Below are 20,333 nucleotides of genomic sequence, written 5' to 3'. Positions count from 1 at the left end.
TCCTTGAATGTTGCAATTGGATATTTATAAGATTATTTAATAGAATCTTCAGCGATTCAAGTTGAAGTTGTCAAACAAACAAACAACGAAGTGCTGCCATCAACTTATTACTATCTCATCACAATTCCCAGTGGCACTGAACAGGGTTCGGGTCGCTAAGCAACGCGTTGATTGCAAATCCAAATATATATTATTTTATAGGGTTTTATTAATTTCATGTTAAAGGAGATAGTTATCTTATGTTATAGAGACAAACTAGTGGGCTCCACCACTTGAAAAAAGAAAAGAAAAAAAAAAGAAAAAAAGTGACACAGTTATCGAAGAGTGTGTAGGAGAAAAAACTTGTCTCATGTGACATGAGAATAGTTATATTTGATCTTTGAAAGATATGAAAGAATATGCAAGTGATGGTGTAGAAGCTCTCAAAGTATGCTTAATGTGTGTAGAGATAATGCTCAAATGTTTTTGAGTCATTGAGAATGCATATGTAGTGTTTCCAAAAACTAGCCGTTTATAGCAGTTTGAAAACTAGCCGTTTATAGCCGTTGGAAAACTAGCCGTTTATAGCCGTTGGGAAACTAGCCGTTTATAGCCGTTGGAAAACTAGCCGTATATAGCCATTGGGATCTCATTTGAAAAACTAGCCGTTTTATAGCCGTTTATAGTGTAACATCTCGGGCGCTGTCGAGGGCGGGGAGTGATCGCCGGTGCGAAAGGGCATGGACAAGGAGCGGCTCCTGGCAGGCTTCTAGGGACGGGGTACATGAATGAATCGAATCAACACCCGAAAGAGAAGGATTCCAGAGGCTGTGCTGGTATGGGACGGTACAGTTGGAAATATCTTATAAGAATTAATTGGTACTACCTATACTAACAAGATGCATCTACTTTTCGGTAGCCCGGATCGGAAGAACTCCACAATTAAGCGTGCTTGACTTGGAGCAATTCTGGGATGGGTGACCTCCTGGGAAGTTTTCCCGGGAAGTGTGCGAGTGAGGCCAAAGCACACTGAAAAGTTTCGTGTTAGTGTGTGGGGACAGTCATTGATTCTTGCAAGTGGTCGGGCGTCACATATAGCCGTTGGGATCTCATTTGAAAAATTAGCCATTTTATAGCCGTTGAGATCTGTCGCAGTGGTAATTGATTCCCAACTTGACAGCAAAAACATTGTTTCGTATTTTACCTATAATTTGAGTTATACTTGTCGGATTGATATGATCTTTGTCTTGTTGGAAAGATAAAAGATAAATCTACAACTTTTATGAAGAACACAAGATCCAAATCCATCATATTAGATACGAAAAAGTGTATGGAAAACAGCAGCGAAATTAAGCAACAAATCTTAAGTTCAAATGTGTTTTAGCTTGCTTCCAACTACTTTTTGTGAAAGATCTTGACTTGATAAATATGTTTTGAAGTTATAAAATATGTCAAGGATCTTTTCTATGGATTTGAAAAACATGTTTGCAAAACATCTTGATTATGCAATTTGAAAAACATGTTTACTTTGAGAAAAACTTTGAGCTCATTTAATGGAATCTATCATATACCCTCACATATATTCTAAGTCATAAAGATATATTATAAATATGATTTTAGACTTAGCTTCATGTCTTGTATCTTGGATCTTTTCTTGAACTTGATGCTTTGACTTGTTGGATATGACATTGCTTGACACTTTGTTGGTTTTGATCATTTTTCACCATGGTTATGATATTGAGCTTCTCTTAGATGTTGTCCATGGTTAGTTGTCTTCGATCTTGGTGTTGCTCTTCTAATTATTTCTTGTTGCTCTTGATCCAATGATCTTGCCACTTTGATATGACATTATTCTTCTTATGTGGCTACATCATACATCTTCAATATCCACATATGGTTGATGTTTTTTGCTCTTATCAAAGCTCTTCTCTTTTTGTTGTTGCTACTTTGTTATCATCAAAACATACATTGTATCTACAAAAATGGTAATAAGTATAACTTTTCCCTTAAACTATATATTAGAAAAAATATTTGTCATTTTAAAAGATACAAGTTTGTGTCATCTTAGGTGAAATTAATGTGTTTTTTGATGATTTTTTATACCTTTTCTCTTATCCACAATACCACTTTCAATCTCCTACAAATTTTGTGGAAGAAAGAGAATATAAAAAATTACTAATCATATCTTCAAAAAAAAAAATTACTAATCATTTGTATGCCACAAAGAGAAAGAGAGAGAGAAATCATAAAGGATGAGAGAGAAAAACATGATGGGAAGTTCACTCCTTTTTTCTCTGTGTGACAGACAAATAATTTCTGCCACAACTCCAAAAATTATTTCTCCAAATATATATATATATATATATATATATATATATATATATATATATTAAATCTTGTAAGTTTATTAGTTAAAAGATATAAATTCAAATATCCAATGTATTCTATTGATCAAGCTTTTTTTTATAACCATTAGTTTTTTTTTTTGTACGTTTTTTTAGTCAAATTTATTGGGTCACTGGTTCAACCAATGGGTCACTGATTCAACCGCATGACCCGGTAATTATATGCAATTTTATAATTTATATTAAAAAAATTATAAACATACTCAAATATCTAAAAAAAATAATAAAAATTTCAAATATTTTAATATAAAAAATAATAAATGACATATTATTATCCAATAAAAAATCAAACAAAAATATAATAATCGTGATATGGGACTTTAGGTTAAGAAAACGACATCTTTAACTATAAATCAAATCAAAATTTTCTACATAATGCATAATTGAGATAATATTAGTGTTGTAGGTAATAACTTAGGTAAGTCAATAAGCAAAAAAATATTCAAATATGTTCATTATGTTTTTTTTTTAAAAAAAAAATTTAGATTTTTTTTTGGGACCGGGCCGGATCACCGGTTAACCGATCGGATCACCGGTTTTCATGAAAACCGACCGGGTAGCACCGGTTCTGATGCATAACTGGTCCATTGTTTCAACCAGACCGGTTATTTGACCGGTTTACCGGTTCCCGGATCGACCCGACCGGGTCGCTCTGGGTTTTATAACACTAAAATTTAGAATATAAATGAGTTAGCACAGTGAAAGAATTTGAAGTTCAGTTGGCCGCAACCCAAGTAATTAAGATTTGGATGAAATGTCGTTATCAAAATTTATACTTTCCTTACTCAAATGCTAGCACACCTAAAGTAATAACAATAAAATTTCATGTCAAAATCAAGTAGAGGCAAAGAGATTTAGCAGCCCTTCAATTATAATTGTTATCATTTAGCATCTCTCTCTATATATATCATTAACCAATATAAAATTAGAATTTGATGTTTGTTATATTATAAAAAAAAATTGTTTTATACATACACATGTAAAGATGTATGTAATCCAATTTTTCCTTTCTCTTACTTATCTTCGTATGGTCACGTATGAGTTACATTATACATACATTTTTCTTTTTTTTTATAACTTGAGGTATTCACATTTAACCCCTTTCTATCACCTTCCTTGGAGTACGGCTCTCTGATGGCTACCCCTCATCGTCGTTGAAGGAAGGATGAAGCTAAAAATTTTCAAAAGACAGGATTAGAACTCTTGACCCAAACAAATTTTTAGAGCTCAATTGCCAACTGAATTACTTTTGAGAGGTGAGTCACCTACATTTTTAACATATATATATATATATAATAAATAAAAGATAAAATTATTATGTCTTCCAGAAATATTAAACCCTCCTATATTGATTCTTACGAGCAAATGTAAGAAGAGTCGCCAAAAAGACCAGAGCACAAAGCTTCTTTCCGCTTCCACTCTCCTCTCCTCGGCTTATAGAAGGGTTTTATAGGTTGTTGCACATTGTTGACTGTTTCAACTTCCAACTACGACATGCAATTCAGAAAATAAATACCAAGATTAAGAAGATTGTCATGCGTGTCGTGTTAGAGAATGCTGTTTCGGACTAGACTACGAACTACCCTTGTTACAATTGCACAGGCACAACACTTACTTCCAATTCCCAATTCAATTCTCTTCACCGCCGCCACCACCACCACCACCAGTAGCACCATTACCTCGTTGTTCGATCACCTCAAGTGTCCACCACATCTTCTTGAAGCCAAAAGATTGCACGCTCTTCTTGTTGTCCTCGGTTTCTTTCACCCCACTTGTCCTCATAAATCCTTTACTTCACAGCTTGTCAATGTCTATGTCAACTTTGGTTGCCTCCAATACGCTTTTCTCACCTATTGTCTACTGCCCCTCAAGGGAAACGTTGCTTCGAATGCCATACTCCGAGGTCTTGTTCATGCTGGCCACTTTACCCAAGCCATTCAGTTCTATCTCTCCATTCTCAAACAAGGGCTTAACCCTGACAATTACACATACCCACTTGTCCTAAAGGCTTGTTCTTGCATGCATGCACTTGAACTGGGAAGATGGGTTCATGAGACGATCCTCTGCAATGGGGTGCACTGTAAAATAAAGCCTAATCTTTTTGTTCAGTGTGCTGTGATTGACATGTTTGCCAAGTGTGGCAGCTTCGAAGATGCACATAAGTTATTTGAAGAAATGCCGGTTAGAGACTTGGCTTCCTGGACTGCCATGATATGTGGAACCGTGTGGAATGGTGAGTGGCTTGAAGCGCTTTCACTGTTTAGAAAGATGAGATCACAGGGTCTGAAGCCTGATTCAGTGATTGTAGCATCTATCTTACCAGTATGTGGCAGATTGGAGGCTATGCATTTGGGAATGGCACTGCAAGGCTGTGCTGTGAGGAGTGGCTTTGACAGTGATTTGTACGTCTCCAACGCTATCATTGACATGTACTCTAAATGTGGTGATCCAGTTAAGGCCTATCGTGTATTCAGCCACATGGTTAATAGGGATACAGTTTCTTGGAGTACCTTGATTGCTGGTTACTCACAAAATTGCCTATATCAAGAGAGTTGTGAACTGTTTGTTAAAATGGTAAATACGGGTTTAACAACGAATGCCACTGTTGCCACAAGTGTTCTTCCCGCATTGGGAAAACTCAAACTGTTGAAACATGGGAAGGAGATGCACAACTTTGTTCTTAAAGAAGGACTTGTATCGGATGTAGTTGTACGAAGCGCATTGATTGATATGTATGCTAATTGTGGGTCAATCAGGGAAGCAGAGTCAATATTTGAGTACATATCAGATAAGGATACTACGTTATGGAATTCACTGATTGTAGGGTATAATTTAGTCGGTGATTTTGAGTCAGCATTTTATACCTTTAGAAGAATTTGGGAAGCTGAGAATAGGCCAAATTCCATTACTTTAGTAAGTGTTCTTCCTATATGCACCCAATTGGGAGCTCTTAGACAGGGAAAGGAAATTCACGGTTATGCAATCAAAAGTGGTCTGGGATATAATGCGTCTATTGGGAACTCTCTGATAGACATGTACAGCAAATGTGGATTTCTGGAACTCGGAGTGAAGGTCTTTAAGCAGATGATGGTAAAGAATGTCATAACATATAACACTATGATCTCTGCTTGTGGAGCTCATGGACTAGGAGAAAAGGGTTTGGAATTTTATGAAGATATGAAAGTGGCAGGAATTAGACCAAATAAAGTTACTTTTATTTCACTGTTATCCGCGTGTAGTCATGCAGGTCTAGTTGACAGAGGTTGGGTGTTGTATAATTCTATGATTAATGATTATGGTATTGAACCAGATATGGAGCACTACTCGTGCATGGTGGATCTCATTGGTAGAGCTGGAGATCTTGATGGTGCATACATATTCATAACAAAGATGCCTGTGATACCAGATGCCAATGTTTTGGGAACCTTACTAGGTGCTTGTCGACTTCACAACAAAGTGGAACTGGCTAAGCTCCTTGCAGAGCATATTTTCCAATTAAATCCTGAAGATCCAGGCCACTACGTTCTTCTATCAAATTTATATGCCTCTGGGAATCGATGGGAAGACATGTCAAAGGTGAGAAGCATGATAAAAGATAAAGGCTTGGAGAAAAAACCAGGAAGTAGCTGGATTCAGGTAGGCCACCGCATTTACGTTTTCCATGCTACGAGTACCTTTCATCCTGCATTTGCAAAGATTGAAGAGACTCTGGATAGCTTATTGTTGGTGATGAAAGATGAAGATTGTATGCTGGCTAATCCGATGTTTTGTTCCCATAATGATCAACTTTCAATGTAAAATGAAATCCTTGAATGTTGCAATTGGATATTTATAAGATTATTTAATAGAATCTTCAGCGATTCAAGTTGAAGTTGTCAAATAAACAACACAATGAAGTGCTGCCATCAACTTATTACTATCTCATCACAATTCCCAGTGGCACTGAACAGGGTTTGGGTCGCTAAGCAAAGCGTTGATTGCAAATCCAAATATATAGTATATTATATAACCAAAACGTGCTCTCATTATTAATAAATTATATGAGTTGAACAAAATGTTAAAAAACAAAAAGAAAAAAAAATTGTTCCCTGAAAAACAATAATTGTATAAATTGAAATAGCCACGAAAAGCACAAGGGTCATATAGCACTAGCCGAAAAAAAAAATCACGGAAATGACAACAGACTGTTTGTCCTGTACGAGTTTTTTTTAATCATCGCGCTCCAGCATGCTTATAAAATAATAGTTTTTTTTTTTTTTTTTTTTTTCTCTTTTCATTTTGTTGGCTTATCATTAAAATAAAGTTGTAATTCAATTTTCATACTTTGCAAAGTGATGTCCTGTCACATTACAGCTTTATGTTAGTGAATGAAGCAATTGGCCATAGTTTTAAATGTTGTGTTAGTTTTAGAAGCTTCCATCGCCCAATAAGACATTTTAATTTGAATAATTCTTACAATTATTTGATAATGCAGAATAAAAAGACCCAAAAGGAATATTGAATGAATCCCAATATTGAATTGATAGAGGAGTGTACAATATATAAAAATACTAATTGGCTTAACTCAGATCTAACCCAAATCTTACTGAAATAAGAAAATAGATATTTATAAATAATAAAGATATTCTTTCTAATTCTCTCTCAAGCTGGAGCGTATAAATCATAAGCATAAAGCTTGTTACATATATATTCTATTTGAGGACCTCTCAAAGACTTAGTAAATACATATGCTAATTGATTATTAGAGGGTACAAAACTGGACATAATTTCACCAGCGAGAACCTTCTCTCGAACAAAGTGGCACTCTATCTCAATATGTTTGATTCTTTCATGAAATACTGGATTGGAAGAAATATGCAGTGCTGCTTAGTTATCACAAATGAGAGTTGTTGATCCAGTGTCTTCAAACTTGAGCTCTTTAAGAAGTTGCTTAAGCCAAATGAGCTCGTAAGTAGTAGTAGCCATAGCGTGATAATCGACTTCAACACTTGATCTGACAACTACATTCTGCTTCTTACTTTTCCAGGAAACCAAGTTGCCTCCAACAAAGACACAATAACCAATAGTAGATCTCCTATCAGTAGGACAACCGGCCCAATCAGCATCAGAGTATCCAACAACTTTAACATGACTTTTATCTTCATATTCAAGGTCTTTTCCTGGAGATGCCTTAATATACTTGAGAATACAAATGACGGAATTCCAGTGTTCTTGACATGGAGAATTAAGAAACCGACTTACCACACTAACTACAAATGAAATGTCAGGTCGAGTGATTGTGATGTAGTTCAGTTTTCCAACCAATCTTCTATACCTTTCAGGATCAAAAAAGGGGTCCCCTTGATTTAGTACAAGCTTGACACTTGGATCCATAGGGGTATTAACAGACTTAGAATTTAACAAAGCAGTCTCTTCAAGAATATCCAGAGCATATTTCCTCTGAGATATCACAACTTCATCTTTAGATTGGGCCACCTCGATTCCCAAAAAATATCAAAGTTTCCCAAGATCCTTGGTTTAAAACTGATGACATAAATGTTGCTTCAACTGAGTAATCTCATGATTATCACTATCTGTGAAGACAATATCATCCACATACACCACCAAGTAGATAGACCCAAAAGTTGAATGACGACAAAAGAGAGAATGATCAGCCTCACTTCGAGCCATACAAATTATTGAACAACATTACTGAATCTGCCAAACCAAGCTTGTGGAGATTTCTTGAGACCATATAGAGACTTGCGGAGACGACAAACAAGACCTGACTCCCCCTGAGCAACAAATCTAGGAGGTTGCTCCATATAAACTTTCTCTTTAAGATCACCATGAAGAAAAGCATTCTTAATATCAAGCTGATAAAGAGACCAGTGGCAGATAGCAGCCATGGTAATAAAGAGACGAATAGAAGTCATCTTCGCCATAGGGGAAAAAGTGTCACCATAATCTAATCCAAACACCTGAGTAAAACCTTTTGCCACCAAACGGGGTTTAAAGCGATCCACTTGACCATTGGGACCAACCTTAACAGCATAAACCAGTGGCAACCAACAAAAGATTTTTCAGACAGAAGAGAAACTAGATCTCTAGTGCCATTGTGATGAAGAGCACTCATTTCATCAATTATAGCCTGTAATGCCAAAGCAGTAACACATTGGCTAAACAGAAAGAAAGAAAGACTAAAAACAAAGATTGCGAGAAAACACTTTTTCTCTTTTTAGAAATTTATTAACCAAAAATAACCTAATAACAATAGGGTTCTCTAAGCCTTAAATAGACAAAACATAATAATAAAAGGGTAAATAACTAACAATTATTGAAAAGCCTTAAACTATAAAAAAAACCCAAATAACAAAAGGGTAAATAACTAACAATTATTGAAAAGCCCTAAACTATGGAAAAGCTTGATCCAAGTCAGTCAGCTTGGGTGCATCAACTTGTCTCCATCCGGAATGTGAAAGTACTTTATCTGTAGTCTTAGGAATAGACACAGAAGACAAAGAGGAAAGACATGCATAATATGATGGAGAAAGACGATGGTAACTAATATTAACTGTATATCTGGCCGGAGGGCGGGTATTGTAACACCCCATTCTAGAACCGATTTGTTAATATTACGTATGGCATTAAGCGTAGTTACAATGAATTAAAGTACGGATAAACTTTTTCCTTTTTTATAAATGTTTCTGTTTAAAATCAATTCTGTAATTAAAACAATTCCAAAACTGTAATCGTAACTTAAACTACGAGTGGAACACTTAATGTAATTTTATTTGGACTATACGTTGCTACCCCAGTGTGCCAAGTAGTCCTCTTAGACCAACAAGACTTAAAAACTCATTTTTATTGTTATTCAACACTAAACACCTCCACTTTTTATTTACTTAAGGAATTTTATACTACTCTTATTGTCCACATCTCCCAATATATTATATATCTCTTCGTTATCTACGCGTGGGTTTAAACCGTGCTCAATTTGGAGCACCGTAGCTCAAGTTATGAATTTTTGAAGAAAATGGTGCTGAATTTCGCAGGGTCCAGCACTGATAGGGCCAGAACACTGACTTTTCCACGTCTTATGGCGCTGTCAGCGCCAACCCACTATTTGGTGGCGCTAAGAGCGCCACAGTTCTGGAGATTTCACTATTTTTGTTTTGGTATTTTACCCATAACTTGAGTTATACTTATCCGTTTGACGCAATCTTGGTCTTGTTGGAAAGCTAAGAAAAAGATCTATAACTTCCATTAAGACACAAGGGTCCAAACCTATCATATAGGATATGAGAAATGGACAACAAGACATGACATCTTTATTATTACATTGATTCTCAAGCTAAAGGTTTTCTTTCACCTAATTGGCATTGTATAACTACTACAAGACATAATCCTTACAATTTTAAGACACACACTTATCAAAATAGGCATCTGTGCCCTTCCATCATATATATAATAAGTACAATATTAAAATATCCAAATGTCTTTATTACATAACCATGAGACTTAGTTACAAAACACTATGATTAAACCCTTGGCTCTCACCAACAACAAGAGACACCAAAGGAGGTGAGCATAGGCTAAGTCCATCAAATAAAGCATGATGTACATATCTCAAATGACTTTCAAATATAAATCCTATACATAGGAACTACAAAATGACATGCATAACCAAAATAATGCAATATCCTCATGCATCAATCTAATCCAAGTATGGCCACTTGCCACCAGAGGCTCCTGCAGCATCTGTACCTGAAAGGGGGTCCCCCACAACACAGGGTGAGATATATGAATACATCTCAGTAAACCAGGGGTCCTTGGAGCATCTCTCCACCCCATAGTTCACTCACAATATAATAGCAATAACCGTAAATAATGCAGTAAATATATATTCATGCAGTGTGTAAAAACATCTTCAGGAGACATCCCTCGAGCTCTCATGTTGTCCTAAGGATACTCAGATGCAAACAGTCCTATTGGCCAGCTAAACTACCAAGTATGAATTACGCATCGTCATGCAACATACAAACATAGGGAAACACCATCCTATGCCACACCCAATGCATACACATACGTATAACAAAGCATTAAACTACTTTATTGCATTTACATACATTATTAACAACCATTACCCATTCAGGGCTTGGTGGAACAATTAATGGATCAATTCCCAAGGTCTGTAGGCTTACCTCAATGCTTCCAAGCTCAACTTTTGTTCACCACCAATGAGCAATTAACCAAGCTTTACAACAATACCAACAACCTCACAAGCAAACACCTACACAAGGTGTAATACAATCAATCTATTGCATCCAAGAATATATCAATATTCATCAACCAAACAATCAAATCCACACCACAACTATGGCATGAACTTACCAATTCCAATGAGCTAGTCAAGCTCCATGGCTTCCTCTAATGGTTGGTCCTTCAATGTTGGTCCACAAGGCTCAATCCTATCACCACAAGGGACACAATCAACCATCCAATTCACAATTTGCTCAAAATGTTAGAAAACTCATAAACCCCAAGCATGAATTTTCCAATATATTGAACAACAACCAAATGACAATCTAAGTTCATTTCTACCGTTTATTTATCATTACTAACAATATTTGTAAACGAACTAAGCCTCAACCAAACTCAAACATACCCTATTATTCATGCATTTATCAAATTAAAGCCCTAAACATGCACCTCATTCAAATTAACCAAAAAGGATGGAAAACTTACCACAATCCAACCACAATGGTCCAAGGTGAGGGTTCCAAACCACAAGAATGAAAGACTCCACCTCAAGCTCCACCAATGTCAAATTTTCTCCCCCTTCCTCAAGCCATATCTCACTCCACAATGGTTCTCACTCAAAACTAAGTTAGGGTTAAGAAAGAGGAGAGGATTTGAAGTGGTTTTGGCTTTGGAATGAGTTGATTTGGTTGAGAATCAAATAAGTTAGAATTTGGAGCTCTTCTCCAATGGTTTCCTTCACTCTCTCTCTTGCTCCACGAAGAGGATGAAGAAATGGGTGGGTTTTCCTTTGTTTTGTCACTTACTAAGTTATCTCAACCGGGTATAAGCTTATCTATCTATTCAACTCCATTCACTACCAAACTTTATTCAAAGGTCTGGAATATTTTTCTAGGAATATTTCTACTTTTACTTTTATATTTTGGGTATTTTTGCCTGCACACGTTTTTACCCCATAATTTTCACTTACTGCACTTTTTACCTCAAAAGTGGCCCCAATTCACTTAATTAGATATTTTACCTAATTTAACTGACTAATACAAGATTAATTGCCTAATTATATGCAATTAATTAAATTTCATGGTGAGGGATATTATAGGTATCACGAGTACCTTTACAAAGAACAATGAGAAGGTCACTAGCCGAAGGTGGGACCGAAGCCGAGGGAGGAGTTGCAGTCGAATGTGAGCCCACATAAACATCTGGAGAAATATTTTGTAACTCATCACGATAAAAGGTGACCGAAGAAAAGTCAAATATAAGGACCAGGAAAGGCGAAAGGTAATCAAAGGAGTCAGCAGAGAAAGATGACTGAACAGAATCAAAGTCCATAGGAGCATTAGTGGAGCCAAAAAAGGGAACTAATTCAAAGAAGGAAACATCTGCCGAAATAAATTATCGACGTAGAGTCAGAGAGTAGCAACGGTAATCTTTTTGAGACAGGGGATAACCCTGCAAAACACATTTATAAGACTTGGGAGTTAGTTTATCCAAGTCGGGACCAAGATGATGAACAAAACATGTAGAACAGAAGTGAGGTAGTTGATGATGAAGAACAGAAGAAGGCATGCGATTAATGAGATAGCATGCGGTGAGAACAACATCACCCTAAAACTTGTAGGGAACATTGCCATCAATTAACAATGCACACATAGTCTCAACAAGGTGACGATTCTTGCGCTTGGCTATACCATTTTGTTGAGGTGTATGAGGATAAGATGTTTGATGAAGAATGCCATGAGAAGAAAAGAATTGTTGATATTGATGATATAAATACTCACAGGCATTATCACTACAAAAAGTACGAATATGAATACCAAACTGAGTTTTGATTTCATTATAAAACAACTGAAAAATAAAGAATAACTCGGAATGATTTTTCATCAAAATTAACCAAGTACATCTAGAATAATCATCAATAATTGTAACAAAATACTTAAATCCCACAAAAGAAGGATGACAACTCAGCCCCCAAATAATAGAATGAACCAAAGAAAATGGAGACAAAGCTCAACGACTAATACGATTGGGGAACATACTACGAGTATGTTTCCCAAACTGACATGACTCATAATGTAAACTAGAAAAAGATGATAAATGGGTACCATCTTCTAAAGCTTGGCAAGACTTAGATGACTCAAACGAATATGGATAGTGAGGGGAGAGTCCATAGCATAGCAAGATGAAGAAGAAAGGAAATTTGATAGAGACCATGAGACTCGCATCCTCTGGAAATCACCTTCCCTGAACTCCGATCCTGCAAAATGACAGAAGTTTTGGTAAAGGAAACCACACAATCAAAGGATTTGGTCAAACAGGTAATGAAAAGTAAGTTAAAAGGGGAATCAGGAACATAAAGAATATGATCCAAAGATAAAGTACGGAAGACAATAACTGTGCCGATCCCACAGGATTGGACCGAAGACCCATTAGTCATATAGTAAGAGTAGGAAATGAACTAGTAGTACAAAGAGAGGTGAATAGATACTTATTACTAGAAATGTTAACATAAGCCCCAGAATCAAGAGTACAAGGACTTAGAGATTGTGACTGAGAGATCACAACAAAAGAATTACCAGATGAAACAATGAAGGTAGTAGAACCAGATGCTTGTTTCTCATACCACCAAGTCATAAATTCATTAAGAAGAGAGACATGGGGTTGTGGTGCAGAAAACCCTTGATCATGTGCAATAGAAAGAGCCTGAGCAACATGTGCAGTTCAAGGAGGATGAGGTGGCTTGCCATGGAGCTTCCAAGAGCGGTCAACAATATGATTGATCTGATGACAATGAGTGCAAAGTAATCGACCCTTAGAGGGTTTACGTCCGGCCACGACCAGTTGGAGACTCAGAAACATAAGAGATAGGAGAATCCATAATCACAAAAAAAGGAAGACCAAAAGAAAATCAAATATGTCAGATCACAAAACTAACCGGAAGGAGTGGGATCCGTGCGTCACCAAAAAATCATGTCGAAACACCAAAACAAGATCAGATCCAAAACCGTCTTAGAAAGGGGAGAAAAACCTAATTGGTCGGCATTGGAAAGGAGTTGCTACGTGCCGCCACGCCCCGACAAATAGAAGACAACGCACAAAGATTTGACACGTGCATGAGACACTTTCTCGGGATGAGTCTTGGACAAACAGTACCTCACGGTCGAGACGAACACAACGATAGGTGGCTCGCCGGAAAAAGCTACCGGACGATGGTGGTCAACAGTGAAGGAGCGATGATCAAGGTTTTCTGACGGTGGTTTGCAAAGAAAAATGGTTCGACTACAACGTACAGATGATCCAAGAACAAAAGAGGTCTTCGGAAACTGACAAGGAGAAAGTATCCAGAAAAATTGGAAAAGACGATAAACAGTGGATTCACCGGAAAAAAGAATTAATCAGAATTTCTTTCATTAGGCTTTAGATATCATGTAGAATAAAAAAAGACTAAAGGAACATTGAATGAATCTGTATATTGAATTTATTCATAAATATACAATATATAAAAACACTAATGAGCTAGCTTAGTCGAGATCTAACCCAAATCTTAATAAAATAAGAAAATAAATAGTTACTAATAATAAAGATATTTCCAACAATAATAAAGATATTCTTTCAAACACATAACATTGGATGATAATTAATAACAACAGTCTTATTCTTCCAACGGCCATTTTCATCAGTGCTTCCAAGCAGTACTAAGCATCCAACTATGAACTGTCAGAAGAACCTCGCTGCAGACAGTTTATAATCAGATCGCACTGTCTTTCAGTAAATCAACCTTTCTAGCCATTACCTTTGATATATTAGTCTTTACTATCCATTATTTTGTTTTAAATGGCTGTGTAGAAGGATTTCCGACCATAGGAATGAAAGGTGCATGAGAAATCGGAATGGGTGGCACTTGTTTAGGGAAACCAAACATTAGGACTCTCTTGTCAGTAATAGGGAACTGTGGTATGCAGCAAGGGACGCCTGTGTCTGGCCTGAAACCCATTCCAGCTCCCATTAACTCATGTAAAAGGTGTAACACCCCGTTCTAGAACCGGTTTGTTAACATCGCATTATGATATTAAGCGCAGTTACAATCACAAGGGTTCAATTAAAATCCGGATAAATTTTTCATTTTAAAACGTACCGAACTTGTAATACCCAATTTCGTGATCGTAACCATGTTGCCTTGCGGAAACAGATAAATTAAGCTTAACATCATGTTCATTTTCCATTTTTAAATCATTAATTTACTTCTTATTTAGTTCACATCTTCTACTATATTGTAGGTTTCTTCATTAGCTACCTGTGGCTTCAAACCGTGCTCAAATCGGGGCACTGTAGCCCAAGTTAGGACAATTTGGAGCAACACAAGAGAGTGTTGGTCACAGGCCCAGCGCGCTTCAGCGCGCTACCGGGCGCTCAAGCGCGCGCTATCGGGCGCTAAAGCCTCCATCTGGGCGCTTAAGCGCACGGAGGCAGTATGCATCAGGCATTCCAGTGTGGATGGGCGCTTAAGCGCGCAACAGGGCGCTCAGGCGCGCTATCCTGGGCGCTCAAGCTCCCACGGGGACGTTTTAGCGCGCAGAGACAGAAGCATCTCCTCCTTCAGTGGCGAAGGGCGCTTAAGCGCGGACCAGGGCGCTCAAGCGCGCAACCCTGGGCGCTTAAGCCCCACCCTGGGCGCTAAAACACGAGGGGGAAGTAAGCCACCCAACTTTCTGCAGCAAGGGGCGCTTAAGCGCACGCCAGGGCGCTCCAGCGCGCAATCCTGGGCGCTTAAGCCCCCACTTGGGCGCTCCAGCGCGAGGAGGCAGAATGCATTGGCACTCGCAGGGGCAGCAGGGCGCTTGGGCGCGCTCCTGGGCGCTTAAGCGCGCTGCCAGGGAATTCCAATTCCCACATTTCTCAAGTCCAAGCCTAGGGGAAAATGCATCCCCATTACAAACCCCAAATGTCCATGCCCCAAAACTAAATCCTAGCACTCATCCAACCTCTCCTCATGAGATTTAGCTAGAATTTGGGCAGCATGACCTTTGTTTTCTCATCGTTTACCAGTTTAAACGAAGAGGGTACCTAATTGATTTTCAGCCCAACCAATTCAACAACTCAATACATAACAAGCATGCATATATTGAATTCCAAGTAGGCATCATTTACATTACATATCCTTTACAAATCATAGAACTTAACTTACAAAACACTATGATCATTCCCTTGGCTCCCATCAACACAAGGTGTAACCAAAGGCATGAGCATAGGCTAAGTTCATCCAATGAATCAAGATATACAAATGATCATGGGCTTTCAAAATAAAATCCTATACATGTCAACTACAAAAGGCATGCATAAACTCAAAGAAGTGCCATATTTCATGCATAATCCAGATATGGCCACTTGCCACCAGAGGCTCCTGCAGCATCCTTACCTGAAAGGGGGTCCCCACAACACGGGGTGAGATATACGAATATATCCAGTAAACCAGGGGTCCTTGGAGCATCTCTCCACCCCACAGTTCCATATCAGTGTAATAGCAATAACAATAATAATGCAGTAAATACATATCTATGCAAAGTGCAATACATCTCCAGGAGAAATCCCTCGAGCTCTCAAGCTGTCCTAAGGAAACTCAGATGCAAATAGTCCTACTGGCCAGCTAACTACCATGTATGATTTACGCATCGTCATGCAACATACCCACATAGGGAAACACCATCCTATGCCACACCAAATGCATACACATACGTATAACAAAGTATTACACTATTTTATTGCATTTATATACACAATCACAACCTCCACCCTTTCAGGGCTTGGTAGAACAGTCAAGGGAATTACACCCAAGGTCCGAAGGCTTACCTCAATGCTTCAGTCGACCTTTGTTCTTCACCAATGTCAACAATACTCTACTCCAAAACCAACACCTACACATGGTGTAATGCAATCAACACATTGCATCCAAGAGTATTTCACAATCAACCATCAAATGTTCAATTCAAAACACCACACAAGTGTGAGCTTACCAATTCCAATGAGCTACTCATGCTCCATAGCTTGTTCAAGCGGTTGATCACTCACGGTCGGTCCAAATGTCTCAATCCTAGACATCATTAGGACACAATCAATCATTCAACTCACCAATTGTTCAACATGCTAGAATACTAACCAATCCAAGCATGAACTTTCCAATATTATGAACAATTATCAAATGACTATCTAGGCTCATTTCCACCGATTAAATGTCATTCCTAGCATTTCTTACAACATGCACTAAATCTCATTCTTCCTAGAACATAGCAAATTCAACTACATTTCATCAAAATCCCAATTTACTATTCATAAACCCTAACTCATGCAAATTTCAAGGAATCATGAGGTTCAAGGGTTAGAATCTTACCACCAATGGTCACACAACCAAGGATTGATGGCTCATCAAGCTTCAATGGAGGTAGAAACTCTCAAAACCCCAAATTTCTCCAAAGGGCCGAATTTTTGAGAGCCAATATCCCTCCACACAAAGCTCCCCACTTAAAACTAAGCTTGGATTATGAAAGAGGGCGAGATTCTAAGCGATTTAGGCTTTTGAATCATCCAAAACCATCAAGGTTTGATCTCTCTCTCTCTTCCTCCCTTCCTTCCTCTTCTTTCTCCTTCTTCTTCTCCTTCTCTTTGTTTTCTGGCGACGGGACTTGGGGGAAATGGGGGGTCATTTGGTAGCTTAAGTCACTTAACATAGGTTAAGTGGCTTTAAGCGGGTATTGGTTCGTCTATCTATTCAACTCAATAATTACCAAACTTTACCCAAAAGTCTGGAATATTATTCTAGGAATGTTACTATTTTTATTTTTATATTTTGGGTACTTTTGCCAGTACCCATTTATATCCCTTAATTTTCACTGAGTACACTTTTTAACTCCAAAGTGACTCAGATTCATTTAATTTAGCATTATACTTAATTTTACTCACTAAAACATGTTTAATTAATTAATTACATTTGATTTCCTAATTAATTAATATGGGCTATTATAAAAGGTGTGTGTTGATCATATGGTGAGTGGCATGCAAAACCCAGCACCCATTGACATAATCTGCATCATATAACACTAATCTTAAAAACATCCAAATGATTGTTTAACACAAGGCCTAAATATAATTTGACCAACGGAAAAGGATTAAACTTACCTTTAACTGAAGCTTTAGGGTCTTAATATATTCGATGGCATCGTCAAGTATTGAAGCTTTGTCCATCTAAGAGACATACAAGACAAAACAAGCGCATGAAGTTCTAGCTTTTAGAAAAAGTTCTGTAGGAGGAAATAATTGAAGAAAGTATTTTTTATTTATATGCACACCTTATTGCAATTGGGTATGAGCTCTTTCAATATGCACATCTTCTTGTTGATCTTATCTCTTCGCTTCTGCAAACATCCACAAAAACTAGTTAATCTCCAAGCTCTACATCTCTTGAACTCTTTTTTATCATCTCTGTACATGTTTCCTCACCCTTTCATGTAAATTATGATTCTCTGCATTCCTGCTTCTCTTGACTCTGGTGCCTTTCCGAGCATGCTTTTCCTTACCTACATCTTCTGGTTCTTCATCATTCTGCAGTGCACCACGTTAATCAAGGTTCCTGAGAATCATGCTAACCAAGAAGGGTGAAAGAAGGTGAAAATATAGTATAAGGTTCCACTTACGTAGTCATCACTTAAATATATTGAGTCATCGGTGTCATGATCATGTTTCCTGCTACTGATATTTGTGTTACTTGATGCTCCAAGCGAGTATAAGGAAGAAGATTCTAGCAAGGGTTCATCACAGTAGTTAGTATGAGCTTTTCTCTTTGATCCAACTCCTGCAGAGCTTGAGGTTTGATTATAATATTGACCATGGAATTCGTGAATACTAAGGGCACTGTCATGACCAACAGCTTCAGAATGCTCATCAGGAGGTGGTTCCTGACTTCTTGGAATAAAAGGTTTTTGCCCTTGAATTCCTGTGAGACCATGTGATCCTTTAGATTCTTTTAAGTTTGCAGATCCAACTTTAAGCTTGCAGCAACTTTTGTATAAGTCAGAGTCTCTTTGAACTGGGAAGTCCAAAAGCGAATATGTGCTTAACGTTGCATTTTTTGCAATGCAGGCATCTTCGTTATCTGCTTCTTCGCCACGGGAATGGCTTTTTGAATATCTATAGCACGAGGGAAACTTTCTTGTAACACTTGATGATGAACCTCCTTGCATATGAATTTGACCATTTTCACATACCAGCTCAAGGGAATCGTTGCCATAACTGAATTAAAATCATTCACTTTAACCATAAGCTAAAAGAAGGAAAAGAGAAAAGAGACAGAAACGTGGTTGAATATGAAAAGAGAATCCAATTTGTAATCAGAAATAACTTACATGGAAGTAATTAGATGGGAGGAGCTTTTTATCATCCCTGTTCGGGTGGAGTCAAGTATCTTCTCAGCCATTGATTGATTATATGATCTTCCAAAAGAAACTCGTGTGCTCACAGAAACCAAACCGTGTGCGACACTAGCTTGGCCTATATATAGTAACTAGTTTTACTAGTGAGGCAAAGTAACACGGTTGAAGCTAATAACTGTTAGTACTAGAACAGACACTAAACCCTGCTTACGATTTGCCGGTTAGCACGCACGAAATAGCGAAGCAGAAATCATATGTATCAGATTATTAAATCTAATACGAGTAGTATTTGAATGGAGAGAGGATCGAACTGGTTACTTTTACGTAAGCAAAATCTTACGTCATGAGTGAAGGGTTGCCCAATTGTTCTGTTCACTAAGATGAGTTCTGGAAATTAATAATAACCCATGTGGTACTCCTCACTGCTTGGACGGCACATATGTAGTAGTCAATAGTCATCTCTCAATTCAATTCCTAGCACACAACAATGTAAAATTCAGGTGTGGTCTTATAGTGTCCACAAAATTCCTGTAATCTTATCTGTCATGTTATGGGAATTAGGTACCGATAGATTAGGTGGGCCAGTGTCAAATTAAAGCAAGATTCAAATCCACACGGACCACGCACAGTTATTTTCTGGCTTGTCTTACGAAATAATTTTGGAAAGATATTTAAATCAAACAGACCCCAGCACATCCTAACAATATAAAAATGGCAGTAATTTGAGAAGATTAGGGACTTAGGTTTAGAGAAAGAAAAAAAATGATGACAGCGTGTCTGAGTTTTGTCTATTTTTGTATATTATATTTTGTATTTAAAAAAAAAAATCAACCTACGAGCTAGCTTGTTTGACACGCGAGTTGGCTCGTTTTTTTCCTAGATAGCTCAGGTCGGGTTGGCAGCACATTTTTACCAACCTAACCCGACTCATGGCTCATTTTTGCCAACTCTAAATAGTATATAGGTTATTTTAAGTGGAGATCGTGGTACGAAGCCACACCCTATTCCTTACTTAGAATATTAGATTTTCAATCCCAAGAGGAGATATGGTGACAGTGACTAAAATGTCATTGTTTGTCAAAAATTTCACCCAAATGTCATGCGAACAATACTTTTTATCAAACGGTTACACGACATAATTCGTTACGATTGATAGCAAATCACGTTCGCCAATGATTTCGTGACAAGTGGCCACATGCATACCAAATTTGTTATCACTAGTAGCGAATTCCTCCGGTCAATTTTTTTCTACAAAAATATGTCATATGTTATAAAATTATTGACGAAC

General features: G+C 37.5%; 2 protein-coding genes across 7 annotated transcripts; one reads left to right on the top strand and one right to left on the bottom strand.

Moving 5' to 3' along the window:
- Nucleotides 1-3,938: 3,938 nt before the first annotated feature.
- LOC133298727 (putative pentatricopeptide repeat-containing protein At3g01580) lies at nt 3,939-6,182 on the top strand. Its single transcript, XM_061498048.1, has one exon. It carries the CDS (start codon nt 3,939-3,941, stop codon nt 6,180-6,182), a length of 2,244 nt encoding a protein of 747 aa, XP_061354032.1.
- Nucleotides 6,183-10,003: 3,821 nt separating this feature from the next.
- Nucleotides 10,004-19,380, bottom strand: LOC133298742 (transcription factor PIL1-like). Of its 6 annotated transcripts, none has more exons than XR_009749855.1 (8): nt 19,019-19,380; nt 18,311-18,905; nt 18,117-18,218; nt 17,966-18,031; nt 17,796-17,861; nt 16,637-16,713; nt 16,473-16,537; nt 10,004-10,130 (listed from the first exon to the last, which is right to left on the bottom strand). XR_009749855.1 is itself a non-coding variant. In XM_061498070.1 (6 exons), exons 1-6 carry the CDS (start codon nt 19,087-19,089, stop codon nt 10,829-10,831), a joined length of 906 nt encoding a protein of 301 aa, XP_061354054.1. In that variant the 5' UTR covers nt 19,090-19,380; the 3' UTR covers nt 10,816-10,828. The 6 variants fall into 6 exon arrangements, 3 of the variants coding, with proteins under 3 accessions (XP_061354054.1, XP_061354052.1, XP_061354053.1); XR_009749854.1 differs by lacking the exon at nt 10,004-10,130 and adding an exon at nt 15,913-16,041; XR_009749853.1 differs by lacking the exon at nt 10,004-10,130 and having other exon boundaries at nt 15,921-16,537.
- Nucleotides 19,381-20,333: the final 953 nt, after the last annotated feature.

This window comes from Gastrolobium bilobum, unplaced genomic scaffold, assembly GCF_033153095.1.
Source record: "Gastrolobium bilobum isolate Gb01-03AN ecotype WA unplaced genomic scaffold, APGP_CSIRO_Gbil_v1 utg5478, whole genome shotgun sequence".
Taxonomy (NCBI): domain Eukaryota; kingdom Viridiplantae; phylum Streptophyta; class Magnoliopsida; order Fabales; family Fabaceae; genus Gastrolobium; species Gastrolobium bilobum.
This window is presented reverse-complemented; position numbering and strand designations above follow the sequence as displayed.

Coding starts and splice junctions, on each gene's coding strand:
- LOC133298742 (XM_061498068.1), bottom strand. CDS start 19,089: ATGGCTGAGAAGATACTTGACTCCACCCGAACAGGGATGATAAAAAGC. Junction 18,032..18,116: donor ATCATAATTTACATGAAAGG/GTGAGGAAACAT, acceptor GGATGTTTGCAG/AAGCGAAGAGATAAGATCAA. Junction 17,862..17,965: donor TCATACCCAATTGCAATAAG/GTGTGCATATAA, acceptor TATGTCTCTTAG/ATGGACAAAGCTTCAATACT.
- LOC133298727 (XM_061498048.1), top strand. CDS start 3,939: ATGCTGTTTCGGACTAGACTACGAACTACCCTTGTTACAATTGCACAG.